This window comes from Saccostrea cucullata, unplaced genomic scaffold (genome assembly GCF_032062105.1).
Source record: "Saccostrea cucullata isolate Sc308-1 unplaced genomic scaffold, CSIRO_AGI_Scuc_v1 ctg7294, whole genome shotgun sequence".
Lineage (NCBI taxonomy): Eukaryota > Metazoa > Mollusca > Bivalvia > Ostreida > Ostreidae > Saccostrea > Saccostrea cuccullata.
The window spans coordinates 3613-21705 of NW_026927828.1; the positions used below are offsets into that span (position 1 = coordinate 3613).

Consider the following 18093-nt stretch of genomic DNA (forward strand, 5'->3'; position numbering starts at 1 on the left):
TGTGAGTGTTAGAGTTCTGCCGAAAAACAAACGCCTATACATCTTTTAATAATAATGTTGGACATTTGCAACAATTCATGTGAATACATTGAATACTTAGCTTTCAATATTGTACCTTTTAGCCCGGAACAATAAAGTCATTCAAGAAAAGAATGATAATGTTTTAAATCGATTGATGCATATCTTTATTTCATTCTAGATAAACTACTTGCGCCGGTATTGGTACATGTTGATTGTAGGTCTACAGGAGCGTACGTTATATGGACGTCGCCCTCCACCAAGGATATTAATAACATACACCATACTCTTCAGCTCAGCGGAAACAAAAATGTGTATCTGAATACATCTTTTGAAAACATGAATAAAACAGATGATATAGAAATAATACGTATAAAGTGACTAACCTGAAGCCTGGATCGGTCTATATATTTAGAGTTTTGACCTCAAACCACTACGGCATCGCTTTGTCCAATAACTACTCATGTGTAACTGACCCAGAAAGGAGGGAGGGTATGTACATTGATCCTCTTTCTGTTAAGTTTAAAATAAGTAAACATATAAAATGGCAAACATTTTCCTTAGATACAAATAAGGGGTGTCCTACAGAGCAGATAATTGGAGGGACACTAGGTGGCGCTGTACTTACCATTATCTTCCTGATTAGTTAATTAATTAGGTTAGTTACCTGCATTAATAAAAAAAACTGTTAATTAATGAAAAGGGTAAAAAAAAATACTTGAATGTCTGTGTCTTCTATCAAATTGGTATCAGTGAAATATATGGAAATAACGAACAGTATTCCAGATCAAAAGTCTATAAAACAATACAAAATAGGAGCAGCTCTTAAACGTCAGAGGTTGGGTCAGGTGCCATGGAGGAGTGAGCAACCCCTGCCGACCGGTCACACCCGCCGTGTGCCCCTTGTCATGATCTGGAAATACGGAAAAATCCGTCGTCATTGGTTAAATAATGGACTAACAATTACATGTAGTATGAAAAACGTCAGTCAGCATTTGACTCAATTATAAATTGTATTTGCTGGCAGGATCATTGTATCGACCACAGAACAGTGAAATTGAACTTTAAACATAGATTGATTAAATAAATGAACTTGTGTTATTCTTTTTTACATTTTAATTGAATATCGTAAAAATGTTGTTATTGTTATCAAATTTATTAAATGGAAAGTATATATATTCTATAAGAAGTAAAGGTAAGTTACCTGCATTATTCCAAATTTTTTTCTGAATGAAAAAAATGAAGATGATAAAAACCTTAGACAGTAAGTGACAATAAAGACCTTAGACAGTGAATGATAAATTGTCTTTTATGTGTTTGACATCAGAGAGAAAGAAACATTAGTAATATTAAACACAGATGAATGAAATACATGAATTAATGTTAATCTATTTTATACTCATTGAATATCATGAAAAATGTTGCAAATATATATCAAAGTGTAAAGTGTATTTCCTATTATAGACAAAAAAAAAGAACCCGGACAGGTAATGATTTAATAAGTCTTTTACTTCCATGAAGAATTATTATTTCAACTCCTATTCATTAAACATTATTCAAATCTTGATAATTTAAAAAGAAAAGATAAATAATTGGGATAGTTTTTAAAAAGATAAATGGTCGGTTAAAAGGTATGGTTTTAACTTCCGTAAAGATTTTTAATTTCAATTCTTATTCCGTGGAAAAATATTATGTGTTTTCAAACTAAAGTTCCCTTGAGTTGAATTGAGAAATGAATAGTAATGGCTATTAACAATGTATTAAAAACAACTTTTCTTCCTTTCAGACTCTAATAAAGATGAAAATAGGTATTTATAGAAATATATCAAAACATTTAATTTGTAAATTCCTTTACAATTAGGAAATCTACTGCATATTAACAGCATTAAATTATGATCAATATTTCTCTGAAATTTCAAACATAAAGGTCATTGAAGTATGATAAGCTATAATAAAACGTTTGGTAACAAAAAAAAAAGCAAGATGGCGCTCGTGAGGTAAGAGGTGTTTTTTCGGTGAGCGCGAGTTTGGAGAATTTTAGTGAATTAATGACTATTATGACTAAGGATTTCCTAACAGAGTGCTAAAATACTTGAGAGGAACCTTTACACTGTGAAAAAAAAAATTGGATCTAACTAACTGTGTATTTTAAGAAAGGAAATTCTACACAGCCGTGAGTACTGCTTACTATACGATCTTTTAAACACCTCGATTCGTCCGTGCTGTGTCTTTTGTGATAGACATTGATTACGCTGCTTCCAAATAAAAACAAAAACATGCCTGGCACTAGGAAAGGGTCAGAAAAAAGCAGATCTGGGACTGAAAAAAATGAAACGGTTGAAACAACAGACGACTTGACAATAGGGTCACTAAAAGCTGATTTACTTGAAATTAAAGAATGTTTGCAACAAACGGTCAAAACATGCGATTTAGAATCCATGGTGACTAACATAGTGAAAGGACTTCTGAAAATTCATGAAGCAAATGCAGAAAAAAAGAGAAACACATTTAAATAAAAGAATCGAGAATCTGACAAAAGACGTTGATAGATTAACAATGGAAAATGAAACTCTAAAAGAAAAACTGTGCGAAACTAACAAATACAATAGAGAACTGAAAAAGGAAATGGATGAGCTGAAAGATCTAGCTACTTTTGCAACAGTGAAAGCTAACTATAATGAGCAATACAGCAGAAAAAACAATATTAAAATTTACGGGGTTCAGGAAACAGAAGGCGAGGATATTATAGAGGTCGTGAAATCTGTATTGAAAGAGAAAGGGGATGTAGAGGTAAACGAACGTGACATTGTAGCAGTTCACAGAATACCTGGAACCAGGGGTAAAGCACCAAAACCCATTCTTATGAAGATGGTAATTAACGACAAAAAGGCCCACATAATGCGAAAGCGATCAATAGTGAAGGAGGCCCCCGGAAACATTCGACTGGGCGACGACGTTACCAAGGAGAATAGCGAGTTGATCGCGCGTCTGTTGGACAGTGAGGGTGTTTCATCGGCATGGTATTTCAATGGAGCGGTTTATGCACAGGTGAAGAAAAAACGAGTGAAGTTTGACATTCTTGATGACATCGCACACAAGGTAAATAATATCCGGGACTAAAATATCTGTCCGTATCCCAACCAATTTTAGTGCTGTGAAGTGTTTTTCCGGTGTCATACGTATTGATTTTTGACATTCCAAACAGTGACTCACTACATCACAGTAGTCAATTTGTTTTTTCGTGGAACTTTCTTTTATTGTTGAAAATCATTATCTGATTTATTGTACTGTTGTTCTCTTCCTTGCTCTCTCTTCTTTTCTTTCTTCTTTTCTCCTCCGTATCTCGACATATTCAAATCATGAGTTCACCTCCACGGTTCCGTTGGGTATCTTACCTATTTTGCAGAATTATTATACCAAATGGTTAAAATTCTATCCGTAAATTGCCAAGGCTTAGGTGGTATTGCAAAACGCAAGGATGTTTTTATAATTATTTAACATCGTTGAAATATAATATTTATTGCTTGCAAGACACACACTTCTCCTATGATATAGAAAATGAAGTAAGAAATTTGTGGGGATACCAGTGCTTTTTTAGTTCATATACTACAAACTCCAGAGGAGTCGCAATTCTGATTAATAATAACTTTGATTTTAAATCTATTGCAGAAAAGGGTGATGTTGATGGAAGGTATATTTTACTTAAAGCATGTATAGAGGGCCATGAAGTATTGTTATGCACTATTTATGGTCCTAATAATGACACACCATTTTTTTATGAAAACATTCAAAATCACATTGATGATATGCATTGCAGTCATATTATCTGGTGTGGTGATTTTAATCTAGTTTTAAACCCAGACTTAGATTATTACAATTACAAATGTATTAATAATCCAAAGGCAAGAGACAAGGTGTTGGAAATAATAGAAAATTCTTCTTATATTGACCCTTTTCGACAATTACACGAAAATGCTCGTAGATATTCTTGGAGAAGAAAAACTCCGTTGAGACAAAGTCGTCTAGATTTTTTTAAATATCTGAGTCACTCTTGTCAGGTTTAGAAAAATGCACTATAGAATCTAGCTATAGATCAGATTACTCCATAATATCACTGTCTATAGTATTTAATGATTTTAAGAAAGGAAGGGGTTTATGGAAGTTTAATAACTCTTTACTTCATGACGAAAATTATTTGGAATGCATTTAAAAGGTTATCTTAGAGGTTAAAACACAATATGCAACTCCAGTATACAATATGGATAACATAAATAATATCCTAGATTCATATATTCCCTTCACTATAAATGATCAATTATTTCTTGAAACCCTGCTCTTTGAAATAAGGGGAAAAACTATATCCTATGCAACTTACATAAAAAAGAAAAAGGAAAATAAGGAGGAAGAATTATTAGAAAATATCAGGATATTGGAAGAAAATGTTTGTGAAAATAATATTGATGAATTATTTAGTAAAAAGCAAGAATTAGAAAACATTAGAAAACATAAGTTACAGGGTTCATATATCAGAAGTAGAGCAAAATGGGTAGAGGAAGGTGAAAAACCATCAAATTACTTTTTGTTCATTAGAATCTAGAAACTTTACTAGTAAAATCATACCAAGATTAGAAGATAATAATGGAAATGTTATTTATGACCAAACAGAAATTTTAAGAGAAGCAAAATATTTTTATGAACAGTTATATACAAAAAGTACAGTTAATACAAATACTGATATATTTAATGAGTTAAGAAATAAAGAAATTCCCAAGCTTTCATGCAAAGAATCAGAATCTATAGAAGGCGAAATTACTATGGAAGAAGCCTCTTCTACACTTTACAAAATGAAATCAATTAAATCCCCTGGATCAGATGGTTTCTCTGCAGAATTCTTCAAGATGTTTTGGAAATACATTGGGGTTTTTGTAGTTAGATCTATTAATTATGGATATAAGTATAACAGTCTATCTATTACACAAAAACACGGTATCATTACTTTGTTACCAAAAGGTGACAAGCCAAGACAATACTTAAAGAATTGGCGACCTACATGTGTATCACTTTATTAAATACTGTATATAAAATTGCATCTGGATCTATTGCAAACAGAGTAAAACGCTATTTAGATAAAATTATTAATGAAGATCAAACAGGCTTCATCTCCAATAGATATATAGGAGAAAACACCAGGTTAATATATGACATAATGCATTACACTGAGGAAGAAAATATACCTGGATTATTACTACTTATTGACTTTGAAAAAGCTTTTGATACACTTTCATGGAGCTTTATACAAGGCGCTCTTAACTTTTTTAACTTTGGTCCCTCAATTAAGAAGTGGGTATCCCTTTTTAATACAGATATTATATCTGCAATAAACCAAGGTTGTAATCTCTCTGATAGAATTGACATTCAGAGGGGCTACAGGCAAGGTGATCCTTTGTCGCCATATATATTTATTATATGTGCAGAAATTCTAACAATCCAAATTAGATTAAATAAAAATATTAAAGGTATTACTGTAAACAATACTGAAAAAAAGATTTCTCAGATAGCGGATGATACATCACTTATTCTTGATGGTAGTAGAACGTCCCTCACAGAAACATTGAAAACACTGACGACATTTTCAGAAATGTCTGGATTACATATCAATTATTCCAAAACTCACATAGTGTGGATAGGCTCAAAAAAGTTTAGTGATGAAATTTTGCTGCCAAATTACAAACTTAACTGGGGAACTACCAGATTTACTCTTCTCGGAATACATTTTGATGTAGATTTGGATAAAATATTACCATTAAATTATGAACCAAAACTGGTACATATCAAATCAATACTTAAACAATGGGAGAAAAGGTATTTAACTCCCATAGGGAAAATTTTCAAGCTTTTCAAGCGGGGGGTATAAAAAAGCAATCTATGAACAAAAAAGTTGACGAAACTAGGATATGAATGGTATATGGTTGACTCAATGGCCTTGTCAGCAAAACAATCTGTCAGTAAGTTAAACGTTGACTGAGTTTTTCATACTAATAAATGGGCAATTGTTTACCAACGGTTGAATAACACCAAGGTTTGGCACTTTCTCATACCCAGGTGCAACAACATCACACATAGTAATAATTTCACTACAAGGAGGATTCGTGATATGAGCAGCTAGGGTTGACCTTCAACAACCAATTTTCCCTTCGAATGACAGTTTTACCCCCTTACTTCCTATCAGCAAAGAAGAATTTGACAAATCAATTGTAAAAAGTTAGAAAATCAAGCCCTAATATACCGTCAATACTAACATCTATTACCGTAAATTTCTTTTTGATTGTTAAAGTAGACAACAAGAAAGAAATTGAAATAGAACCTTCAACATTTATTGCAGTACCATCTGCGTCCGGTTTGACCTTGTCATCTTGCCTCTTTCTAACATAGGTTGTACTCGTAAAGGAAAACTTATCTGGAGCCTCGTCAACTGACCTATCAGGTTCTCTTCCTTCAGATATATCAGTAGAAAGAGTAGTCGTCCTAACTGATTTATGTTTTGCACCCATTGATTCATAATATTCATCATCTTATGTTGTCCGCCTGCTTTCAGGTAAACCTGAATCTCTTGCGGTCTTTCTTTTACCTTCATCAAGCTAGCCTGAAGCTTACTTAGCTCTCTTTCAATTTTAGTAAGGTCATCCATACTATCCATTACTAACAAATAAGAACAATGGCTATTGGAAGCTACGAAATGTAACAAGCAAATTAAATAGAAAAATCAAGTTCCCAAAATCCCACCGCTGCCACCATATTTTGTAACGTGTCGAGCAGCGGAATGTTAAATTCTCTCAGGGGTCGTACGTTGTCGATTCAAGCTTTTGGGGGACGATTTCTTATATAACATTTTTTTCTTAATAAATGCATAGCAAATGATTGAAAACAATGGCTTGCTTAATAAACAAATAAAATGGCCTAACCCTATCTAGGTTTATAATCATGACGACAATATGGAATAGTGAATCGAATAATTACAATTCCTGCAAACGATTGAGTAAATAGCAGTGGGTAGACTATCCCATAAAATGGCCAACCTAGAGCTACCACTTGTACTGCAGCCTTATTCAGGACACAGTCATTACAAGTGACAGCCCTTCAACTGCTATGCACACTGCTATTCTTATTCAGGCAGACACATTGCACACAACATCCTGGTTGCCAAACAGATCAGACAAATTATATGTGAGGTGGCTAACCTCCTTTGTTGGTTAGCCTTTGAATGGCTTGCCATGCCAAAACACATAAGTTCAGCCTATTCTAAAGGCTAACTATTTTTTACAGTCTCACTTACCACTGTTTATATATTCACACGCATCTTATACGCAGCACAGCTTGCACTGGAATATTACATTCTATACCAGGATCCAGCCTTTATATACTTTTTTTTAACACGGAAGTTTACTCTGCAACATTATAGCTGAACTCGAATGGTCACAATATAATTTCCGGAATATTACAAAAACGTTTACTTTTTCACCGTTCAGCGAAATTAGTTTCCACCTGTGAAGACGGACGGATGCTACACAGCTGTAAAACGTCAAAAGAAACTCTGTATTTTTTCCATGGCAAAAGAGAATTACTTGCACAGGTCAATCATATTATGACAATACAGTAAACTGCAATAAAATGTAAACAAAAATAATGTAAGATAAACAGCAGGAACAAGTGTCGCCCATTCCACACATGTACAACACAGGTACCCGTGACAAGAAAGCGAAAAGGTGTAATAAGAGCAAAGGTTATATCCCAGTGCTGATATCGGAGATAGGAAAACTAATACCAGTATTGCTTTTTTTTTTACGAGTCGTGTTCAGCTTTAAGTTTAATCGACGCCATTTTCAGTGATACTGTTTTTAGAAATCACACAAGATCTTGTGATGAAAATTAGAAAAAAGAATACTCTTGGAAGCTTCATGTTCTTTATAATTCATATATGAGTAAATGTGCCATGACGTGCACAAGGAGAGTTTCTCTAAGTTCTCCTTACCTCATCAAAACATGATTAGACGTTCGACAAATTTTATTTAAAAGAAAATATATATATATACATGTAAATCTAACTACAAATACATATATTACATATTATCACGAATATGTTTATTAAGATGTTAATTATAATATAGGAATTAGTATTTCACAGTATGATTTATAAAATCGAAGTACTGATAATATAGTGAAACGTTTTAACAAATTATTCTCCCTGTCTAGGATTTGTTCAAGATATTTACAATAAAACATTTTATTCTGAAACGAATCATAATCAAATATTTACTTTTAGAAATGTACAAAAAAAAAACAGATGTATATTTTCCACTAGCATTATTCTATATATCCATTTCCTGTATATTTACATTTGGAAATGTTTTTCTTTATATAACACTAAGGAAAGCAATGTTTATCTATAACTGTATAAATACCATTAGGGGAGCAAGAGGTCATAGATGTGCGTATGGTTCTCAGTGTCGTCATAAAGGGTCGATGCGCGTTCAGTGGATTATTTACAAGCCAATGGGTATGCAAAATAATGCATTTCACACGTTAAAAGTCACAATCAGGCAAATATAAAGTATGAATAAGTCACAAATGTAAATATTAGTAATAAGGTATCATTTTAAAACAACTATCGGCTATAAATACGGGTTGGTACGAGATTTTATTCTTCATAAAGCCCTTCGGGCTTTATGGAACTTAATCAGTATCATTTATAAGAGTTTGAAAGTCTTCATTTTGAAAACTTTTAAACAATTTTGCTTGAATTGCGCGCCTGTTAATGTATATAATTGTAGAAACAGCTATTATCAGAAGCAGGAAAAACCCGATTGCTATACAAATTATGCTTGTTAACGACCAAAACCCCTCACATGTTCCTTTTTACTGGCAGACGGTTCGATTTCGATAGTTGTGTTTGAGCAGTTGTAGTCGGCGCACACCGCGAATTTTACAAGGGAAATATCTGTAATCATGTCTGACCATAGACTGCCAATACGGAATGCTTGCGTTATCTCTTCCACAATTATTGTTATATTTATATACGGGGAAATAATCCTTCTGTCGTTTAAATTGTATAATTTGCTGGGTGCAAGTAAGATATTTAAAAAGTGCCTCCTCGAATACTGCATGGATTCGTTTGCTGATATATTGTTTTGAAAGTATGCCACCCATGTGACTCCTTTTGAATCCCATTCCATCTCGTTTGCAATCGCTTTAACCAGGTCTGCCCCAGCAGAGTAGTCATCTGTTGATTGCAAAGACCGCCGTGACCTTGTTTGTCTGTTAAGACCGATATACCTGATCTGAATTTGTTGAATTTTTCTTTCTTCCGACAAAATTGTTTCGCGGTTTTCACAAGCATTGCGGACATTTAATAACTGCTTGGCTGAAAGAAATATGTCTTTACAAAGATTTCCTGTTCGATAACAATGGGACATTAGTCCCGGTATAACAGTATAAAAGATTCTCCATTTATCCAGGAAGGATAAATCGCAAAACGATGGGGCATTTTTAATTGGGTTTGTATAACAATATAGATGAGAATTCAATGCTTTCTCTTTTATTTCATCGCAAGTGATTGTTAAAAAGGGACGAAGAAGCGGCACAAGTGCGACCTGGAGACAACCTCTAACGGCATCAATCCACTGCAGGCCATCAGTCGAGAAGTTCTGGTAATGGTCTTCGTATAAGTTGCAGAATTTAAGACCATAGTTTATTGCGTATGATGTTTGTTGCATTTCTTGACATGGGAATCGTCTCTGTTAAAATAAAGAGAACTAAAAATTATGGGTAGACAAACCTTTCGTAACAAACCAATATTTTCTCAATAAAAGTCATTCAAAGATGAAAGCGTTATGATAAAACTTTTAACCTCCAAACAGTCGCTGTACCAACTGCAGTCTCCACCTGATGGACTATAGCAATGGCTTGGAAGCTGAGTTTGGTTCTTTGGAGGAGTTTGTGTTTGTTGTGGGGCATCAACTCCACAAGCACAATTGTTATTAACATTTCCTAAAGAATGTATTTAAAAAAGAGAGAGAGAACATTTAAACGATATGAAGAAAAGCTTTTAATCCTATTAATATTACGCCTAGTACTAGCGGTTTGTACTAGAAATGGAAGCAGCTTTTGCTCACCTTCAGAAATTTCATACAATTCCATCATGCACTGGTAGTAGCAGTAGGTTGCGTCGTTGTCCCTACATATGGCGTTTCCTTTTGACACCGTCTGTATGTATTCATTAGTTAAGCACGTTGCCCATTGGTACTTGAAATAATATGGAGTTAAACGCACACATTCAGGAGTACCAACTGGTCCAAAGGTCCCATCACAATCTCCAGACACCAAGTTTAGTCCAAAAATTACACTGAGAACAAAAAATACGAAAATTCTGGCCATCTTTTATTTTCTTCCTTCTTGCTGAAACGCCAAACCCCGAATTCACCTTATATTTTATATTTATATTCCAGGAAGTAACCCTTCTGTGATTCAAATTGTATAATTTCCTTACTGCAATTAAAATAATTAATAGCCGTTCTCTGTAACCACTTAAACTTTTGTGGCACGCGTAGTCACAGATTTTTTTTTTCAAATTTGGCTGGAATTTACCACTTCATAAACTTCTCCGAATATATCGTTAGATCATATGATAGTTGGGTAGTTACCATGAAAACGGTGTCTAATGTTGACTTTTTTCTGAAGAAAAAGGCAAATTTAGGAAATTTTATTTAATGAAATGCAGTCACCTCAATTCATGTTACTCACAGAAATAAGAAATGCGACATCTAGTTTTCAAAAGCATTCCAAAACATTGTTGGTATTCCGACTATAAAATATGAACAATCTCTGTAATTTAAATAAAAGACATTCATTTAAAAATTGAATTATCTCCCATCGATAAATGTGAGCTCTTTAGTGTGAGAGATAAAAGAAATTATTGAACAAAACTAACGGGAAGTTGATATTTTTCATATCTTAAATAAAATCAAGTATTTTTTTTTTATTTATATAATGTGCATACAAATTTTGACTTCTTTTATTTCCTACATGCAAAAGAGTTTCTTTAATGTGTGAACAATGGCGAAATGTAAACGACCACATAGTACATGAAATCAGCTCTGTACACATTCCTGATATTGAAGTCTATGCCTCATTGTCCTAGGAGTTTCAAAATGGGGATAAAAGATAAACTTGAGATATCAGAATGATATTGAATTGAATGTAAATAGAGGTACAGTGATCAGTCAGAGTGATATATTATAATGAACACCCTTGGAATGCCAGTGTTTTATAAAAACAAATGTGAAAAAAAAACGAAACAAAAATGAATAATAATGTGAGAGAACTAAGCTCTTGATTTACCTAAATAGTTAAAGTCAAGATACATTTAAATGATGATACAAAACTGGAAGTTGAAAGTTGGATAAAAATAGGCTTTACAATAATAAAGTACAAAATACTGTTGCATCAACTTTATCGAATGGTGTGTTTTAATTGATGCCCATTATTAAAAGTACTTTGATATGTTTGGGAGGGGGAACAGATTTTAGAAACTAATAATTTGTTCTTAAAAATTTGTAAAATAACTAGTCTATCCTCGACTGACAGGAGTAGAAATAATATCCTTGATAAATCCTACAGCCCTCACCCACGGGCACTTGTTTTGGTAATTATATTTTTAACCCATATGCTGATAAGAAGTAAAACATTTTACCGAAAAAATGTATCATTGTAAGAGTTCAAAGCTTTTTAAGTTATTGTCCAGAAACGAAAGTGTTACACATACATTTAGATAGAAAAAAAGATACCTTGACGGACGGACAAACAGACGGTCTGATCCAAATAAATTCCTTAACTTTTAGTGAAAGTTAGTGCAGTTAGTGCTCCGCTGTAAAGGTTTAGTAACAAAAAATCTCTACTAAGTGGCTATAGTGATGGTAAAAGCAAGATTAAATGAAGAGGGAAGACCTGTAATGGAGAAACTATAGAAGAACTGCCTACAGCATATTCTAAATGTAGTATAAATCAGAATAAGATCGTTAAAAACTCAAATTAAAAAAGAAATCTAAGTCTATAACATCAACACGTTCGACTTTTCTACACGTTATAAACCATTTCTTACTTAAATATCATAGACAACTGCTAAATCAATTAAAATGGAACTCCTACAAACTCAAAATTTTCTTTTGATTGTCCATCAACATAACTTATTTATTCGAAAAACACTCCGATTCTACATAAAATTACTATCAGACTGATATCAAAACGATACTGGATTTCCTTAATAACAACATTTATTTACTTTTCAGAAACTATGTCCTTCAACAAACGTTTGAAATTCAAATGGGTATTACTTCTGCTTCTCCATAAACGAACTTGTTTTTATATTCCTATGAAACATAAATTATTCAAAAACATCTTTATAGGAAGAAAACACTTGCTGTGGCCTTTAACTCAACATTGAGGACTAACGACGGCGTTCTATCATTTAACAATAGTTACAAAAGCCCAGAAGAATCATCCGAGGTTCGAGGTTCGAAATACGAGATTCGAAATTCGAGTTTCGAGATTCAAGATCCAGATTAACCAATTAAAAGCGAGTTCAACATTTGATAACTCCCCTTTATTATGATTTTACTGTCAAGAAATCGTTTAATATATTTATATCAAATGAGTCATTTAATTAAATTACAATGCAAGAAAGAGTGTTATATATACTCAACAAAAAAAGAAACGCATATTCAGATTAAACATGATAATCTAAGTTTTCAGTTTAATCCTTATTTTTTTAAAAGTGATTTTAGAGGGTTTTGATAAAAATTAAACATATCATGTGTTGCGGGTAAAATGTGAAGTTTATGTCATGGTCGACGCCTCCAAATTCTTGGGGCATACCGTTTAAACTAATCCAGTTTCTCTAAATCCAAAATATCAACGAAAATAGACGTCCGATTCAGAAGAAATCATGAAAAACACTACTTTCATAAACGCGTTTAATCAAGGGAGATAATTCAACACTTGGGTGTTAAAACCCCATGTTGTCCTTTTAATAGGTCACAGGTATCCAATGATATCAAAGATAGTTGTTCCATGTACATTTGAAAAAATTCTTTCACGAGTGAAGCAATCAGAGTGTTATATATATTAGAAGGAAATTGAAATAATCATTGGGTTTTTTTTATAAGCAAGACATACTTTAATCTATATTATGGCTTCTTAAATATTAAATAGAATACGTATATCAGGAGTATATATATAAATTTGTATTGTCAACTTTGTTTTCTGGGTCGATGACATATAAATAAAGTTATAAATAAGTGTAAAGTGTCTAAAGATTTACAATAACCCTACCCCTACCCACCCCACCTTCCCATTCTCCCAAACACATTGAAAATTTTTCTTTGTAAAACTTGAAAGGCGATGTAGTATTGATAAACAAAAATCACGTTCGTTTTGCTGATAGAGGAAATACATAAAAATTAAGTGTTTAATTATTTATCTTCATCTAAGCCTTTGATTTCTTGAATTATTTAAAATTACATATACAATACAGACTGGCGATATGAATTAAATTAAATGCGGCATTTATTTTTTCTTTTATCAAATATAGGTGTAGAACCATAGCGTTATGGTTTTATATTTTAGTCTCTGACCATTAGTGTTATGGCCAAAGACTGAAATATACTCGTGAAACCTTATAACGCCACAGTTCGATTCAGCAGTTAAGACTCACTGCACAATTGTACCCTTTATAAATGTAATGAAATATATACACTTGAACTACTGTGCAATGTAGAGACGATTCATATTATTTCATATCAAGTTATAAGTAATAATCAAATAAATATTCTCCCTCAGCAATTATTTGATTTTATTATTGAATTTATTTTATTTAAAAAAAAACCCTACTTGTTCCGCAAGATATCGATAATACCATATAATATTCCATATATACGTATTTACTATTTTGTTTAATAAGAAAAATCACCCATTTGTTCTAAATATATTCAACGAAGTCTTGATAGTAAAAACATAACAAAGGGGAGAAATCAAATGTGGAATCCGCTTTTTGATTGGTTAGTTTGGATCTTGAATTTCGAAACTCGAATTTCGAATCTCGTTTTTCGAAAATCGAATCTCGAATGAGCCTTTAGGGCTTTCGGAAATAGTTACTTCCAGTCATTTATCAACTCGCTTTGTCCCAGTGAACCTGAAAAAAAGACAACAAAGAGCCCGTGGTATTTGTTCTATAGTGTTTTACTGAATATAGAGTCGTTTGCGTGGCGTAGTGGTTAGAACGTCTGCTCTAGTGTCGCGGAGTACGTAGTTGGTCCTTATAATTACCTCAAGTTTCAAATCCTACTGTGGGACTTGGAGACAGGTCCTTCGGATGAGACGGTATAAATCAAGGTTCAGTGTCGCAGGAGGTGTTGGCACAAAAAAGATCCCTCACTGCTCAATGGCATTGAGTGACGAGTATAGGTCAAAAAATGCAGTTCTCAACCGGCAAGTGATGGCGTCTCTAAATGAGTGAGAAATTGTCGAGAGAGACGTTAAATAAACCAAACAAACAAACAATAAATAGACTATAGAGGCCAACTTACAATTCAATTCTATGACAAACGAGATGAAATCAGTTTTTTCAATGTGATTTGCATAATGTAACTTATCATCAATATGTACACCAAGAATTTTTTCAGTTTCAACTATTTCAATTGTTTTGTTTGGGACATAAAGTTGTAAATTTGGATTATCTAATTTTGATTTTCTTTGCTGTTTTCCCATTAGCATACTTTTGTTTTATCAACATTTAAAACCATTTTGATTTTGACACCATTTCTCAATCTCACAAAGATCTGAGTTTAGTGTATTTTGTAAACACCTTGCATTTTTATTACAATACAGAGTAACATCATCAGCAAACATATCAATACATGTATTTGAATTGTTTACATGTAATGGAAGGTCATTTATGTACAATAAAAATAAAAGTGGGCCCAAACTTGACCTTCGTGGCACTCCTGCTGTGACGGGTAGAATATTGGAGACACGTGATCCAAATTTAACACATTGGGTCCTATCGTAAAGATATTACTTAAACCACTTTATAGCTGTTTGGTCAAATTTGTAATGGGTTAATTTCTCTAGAAGAATATCATGATTCACCAAATCAAATGCTTTACTAAAATCTATAAATGTAATACCGATTAGTTCCCCACTATCCATTGCATTAAGCAATGTTAAGCCAACTTTCTGTTAGTTTTGTAAGTGAAGTTTGACAAGAATGGAGTTCCCTAAACCCCGACTGGGATTGTGTTAGTAGATCAAAGGGTAATTGATTCGACCATAGAACTTACGAAATGATGACTTCAAACGAGACTGCTGATATTCTTGTTCCATCAACTTGCTTGTCAATAATTTACCTCGTTTCAGAAATTGTTCATACGTAGAGCACTTGCGTATCGAATCAACTGAGATATATATGCTCCGTATGCAGATGATGAAGGTATATTGCTGCATAAGTAAAGGAAGTTGACGTTAGAAAAGTTAAAGTCATCACGTTTATCATATAGTTTGGTTGTTAGATAACCATTAGTGTCTTTTTCAAGTAAAATATCCAAATATGAAACAGAAGTGATGGACTCTGTGGTATCTTTTATCTCAAGCTCACCAGGATATATCGTATCGACGTAGGAATGGAAATTACCATTGTTAATTGTCAATACGTCGTTGATATATTTAAATGTCGAGTTGAAGGCCATAGCAAGTGTTTTCTTATTTTCACGCATAAGAATTTGCATAAAATCTGCATCATATGAATATAAAAATAAGTCTGCGAATAACGGAGCGCAATTTATACCGATGGGAATTCCAATAGATTGTTGGAATACCTGGTCTCCAAAAACCACATAGATATTGTTAATCAGAAACTCAAGCATCTTCTTGATGTCAACTTCAGAGTACTTATGTGTGCAATCAGAATCTGTTTTAACAAAATAATTTTGCAAATGACCAATGACGAGGTAAGTAAATTTACGAGTTCACTCCTCCATGGCACCTGATCCCACCTCTGATGTTTCGGAGGTCCGTGTTTGCTCTGCTCTTATTTTGTATATTGTTTAATGGACGTTGAAAAATTTCAAAACACAAATGTATAGAACATTTCTTTAAATAAATCTATTAAATAAGGAAGTCAGATTTTTATCCCTAAAGATAAACTGCAGGTTTATGAAAAAAACAATATCTACATGTAGGCCTATTTAATTATGTGCACTCACAATTTGCATTGGCACTAATTACAAATAATCATTACAGTATAATCATTACAGTTAATATAAGATTTTTATTTGGAAAGCTTCATGTTTTACGAGTACCACGCTAAAAAGTATTCCATGCAACCCTCAAATATAGCCTTACAATTTATTAAATGAACACGAAATAAAATTATGCTACCATTTTTCATATTTTAACAATGTGAAACAATGTGACTCATATGGGAATTTATTAATGAATAACCTGTAGTTTTTAATTTATATTATGGATAGAAATCTATTATCTATAGAAACAAATAATAGACATAATAATTGTTCTAATTATTATCATACACCTCTTTTAAATTAGTATATAGATAGAAACATAGATAATTTGCATAACGGGCTAAGCCCGTTATGCAAAAATTATCCCATGTTTACCACTATCAATGATGTCCCTGACATGCTATACTACAAACTAGACAGTGATTCCTTATATTTCCATTTCATTGTGAAATAAAATTGTAGATTTAGACTTTTAGACTAATCGATTTAAATTACTCGATGACTCCCTTGCCAATTTCAATAGTCCTCGCCCAGTGACGTCAAACACAAAGGCAGCCGCACGAAATTTACATGCATATTTGGCTTCCTTAGCGTCAACCACAGAGACAGATGCGTACGAGATTTGCATGCATATTAGGCCACCTTAGCTCCCGACCTATCGACCTGCCTAATAAATACTTTGCGGCAGAATTATCAAGAAATAAACTTCCCTAACTTTCAAAAAGTTATCACAAAGAAAAAAATTAGAAATGGAAATATATAATATATAATGTCATTTAAATACAAGGAAAACATGTATGTTTCCTTTTCGTACTCTCTTCCAAAGTGATGATTAAAAAAAAACTAATACTACAAATGCCAAAAAAAAGGTCAATTTCAAATTAATGTAGAAGTCAGTTGTTCCAAATTCCTGTTCCAGGGGACATATGCCATTGTTGTTATGATGAGAATGATTTCTGGAACCATGGAGTTCATTTCACTGGACAAATCACCGACAGTGCTTCTGAAACTGGAACTGCAAAGTGAATAAGAAGTTAGCTGTAAATGTTCTTCTTAGAAAAAAATTAAGGATGTGCTGGCCCCAAATCGTACTCAAACTGAATATTTAAGGGACAATATTCCTCTGGTCCACATTTCACGACCTTTTTTTTTTCAAATTCCAAACATTGATTTTCAGCAACAACTATAACATTAAATTCAATAGAAAATAGTTTGAAGCGTTGCTTACTTTTTCAGAAATGAATAATATGTCAAATCATGATGTGAAGAAAATTTGATATGGTCATTAGAAAGATCAATTATTTTTAATCTCACAATTAAACTAGAAATATGACGTATATATAAAAATAATATTTACTCTCATACCTATCTAATTCCCTTTAGAAAACATACTGAAGCGATGCTTTTTAAATCAGAATATCAAATTGTTTTCTGTGCATGTAAAATAAAATGCATCCATAAACAAGAGTTATCGTTCCATTATCGCCCTTTGAAATTCTTTTTTTAATGAAATAAAATATTAATTAATGTTTATAAACAAATCTGCGGCTGTTATTTCTGTACAATTAAAAGACTTACATGTTTAAAGATAGATTTTTTTCAATTTACACCATTTAAAGGAACAGAGTATAAATGTTTTTTGTAAACTATTAAAAATAATTAATAAATATACTAGCAATAGATCTAGAAATCCACCTCTGAACGATGGGATAGGTTAGCTTGAGTT

General features: G+C 32.7%; 2 protein-coding genes across 2 annotated transcripts; one reads left to right on the top strand and one right to left on the bottom strand.

The window, feature by feature from the left end:
- The first annotated feature begins 2574 nt into the window (after window positions 1-2574).
- On the top strand, window positions 2575-3138 carry LOC134275596 (uncharacterized). The gene has a single exon (XM_062757864.1). The coding sequence runs from the start codon at window positions 2575-2577 to the stop codon at window positions 3136-3138; it is 564 nt and encodes a 187-aa protein (XP_062613848.1).
- A 4997-nt stretch (window positions 3139-8135) lies between these two features.
- On the bottom strand, window positions 8136-10497 carry LOC134275597 (uncharacterized). Its single transcript, XM_062757865.1, has 3 exons — window positions 10188-10497; window positions 9923-10062; window positions 8136-9809 (listed from the first exon to the last, which is right to left on the bottom strand). Exons 1-3 carry the CDS (start codon window positions 10447-10449, stop codon window positions 8901-8903), a joined length of 1311 nt encoding a protein of 436 aa, XP_062613849.1. The 5' UTR covers window positions 10450-10497; the 3' UTR covers window positions 8136-8900.
- Between the last annotated feature and the right edge of the window lie 7596 nt (window positions 10498-18093).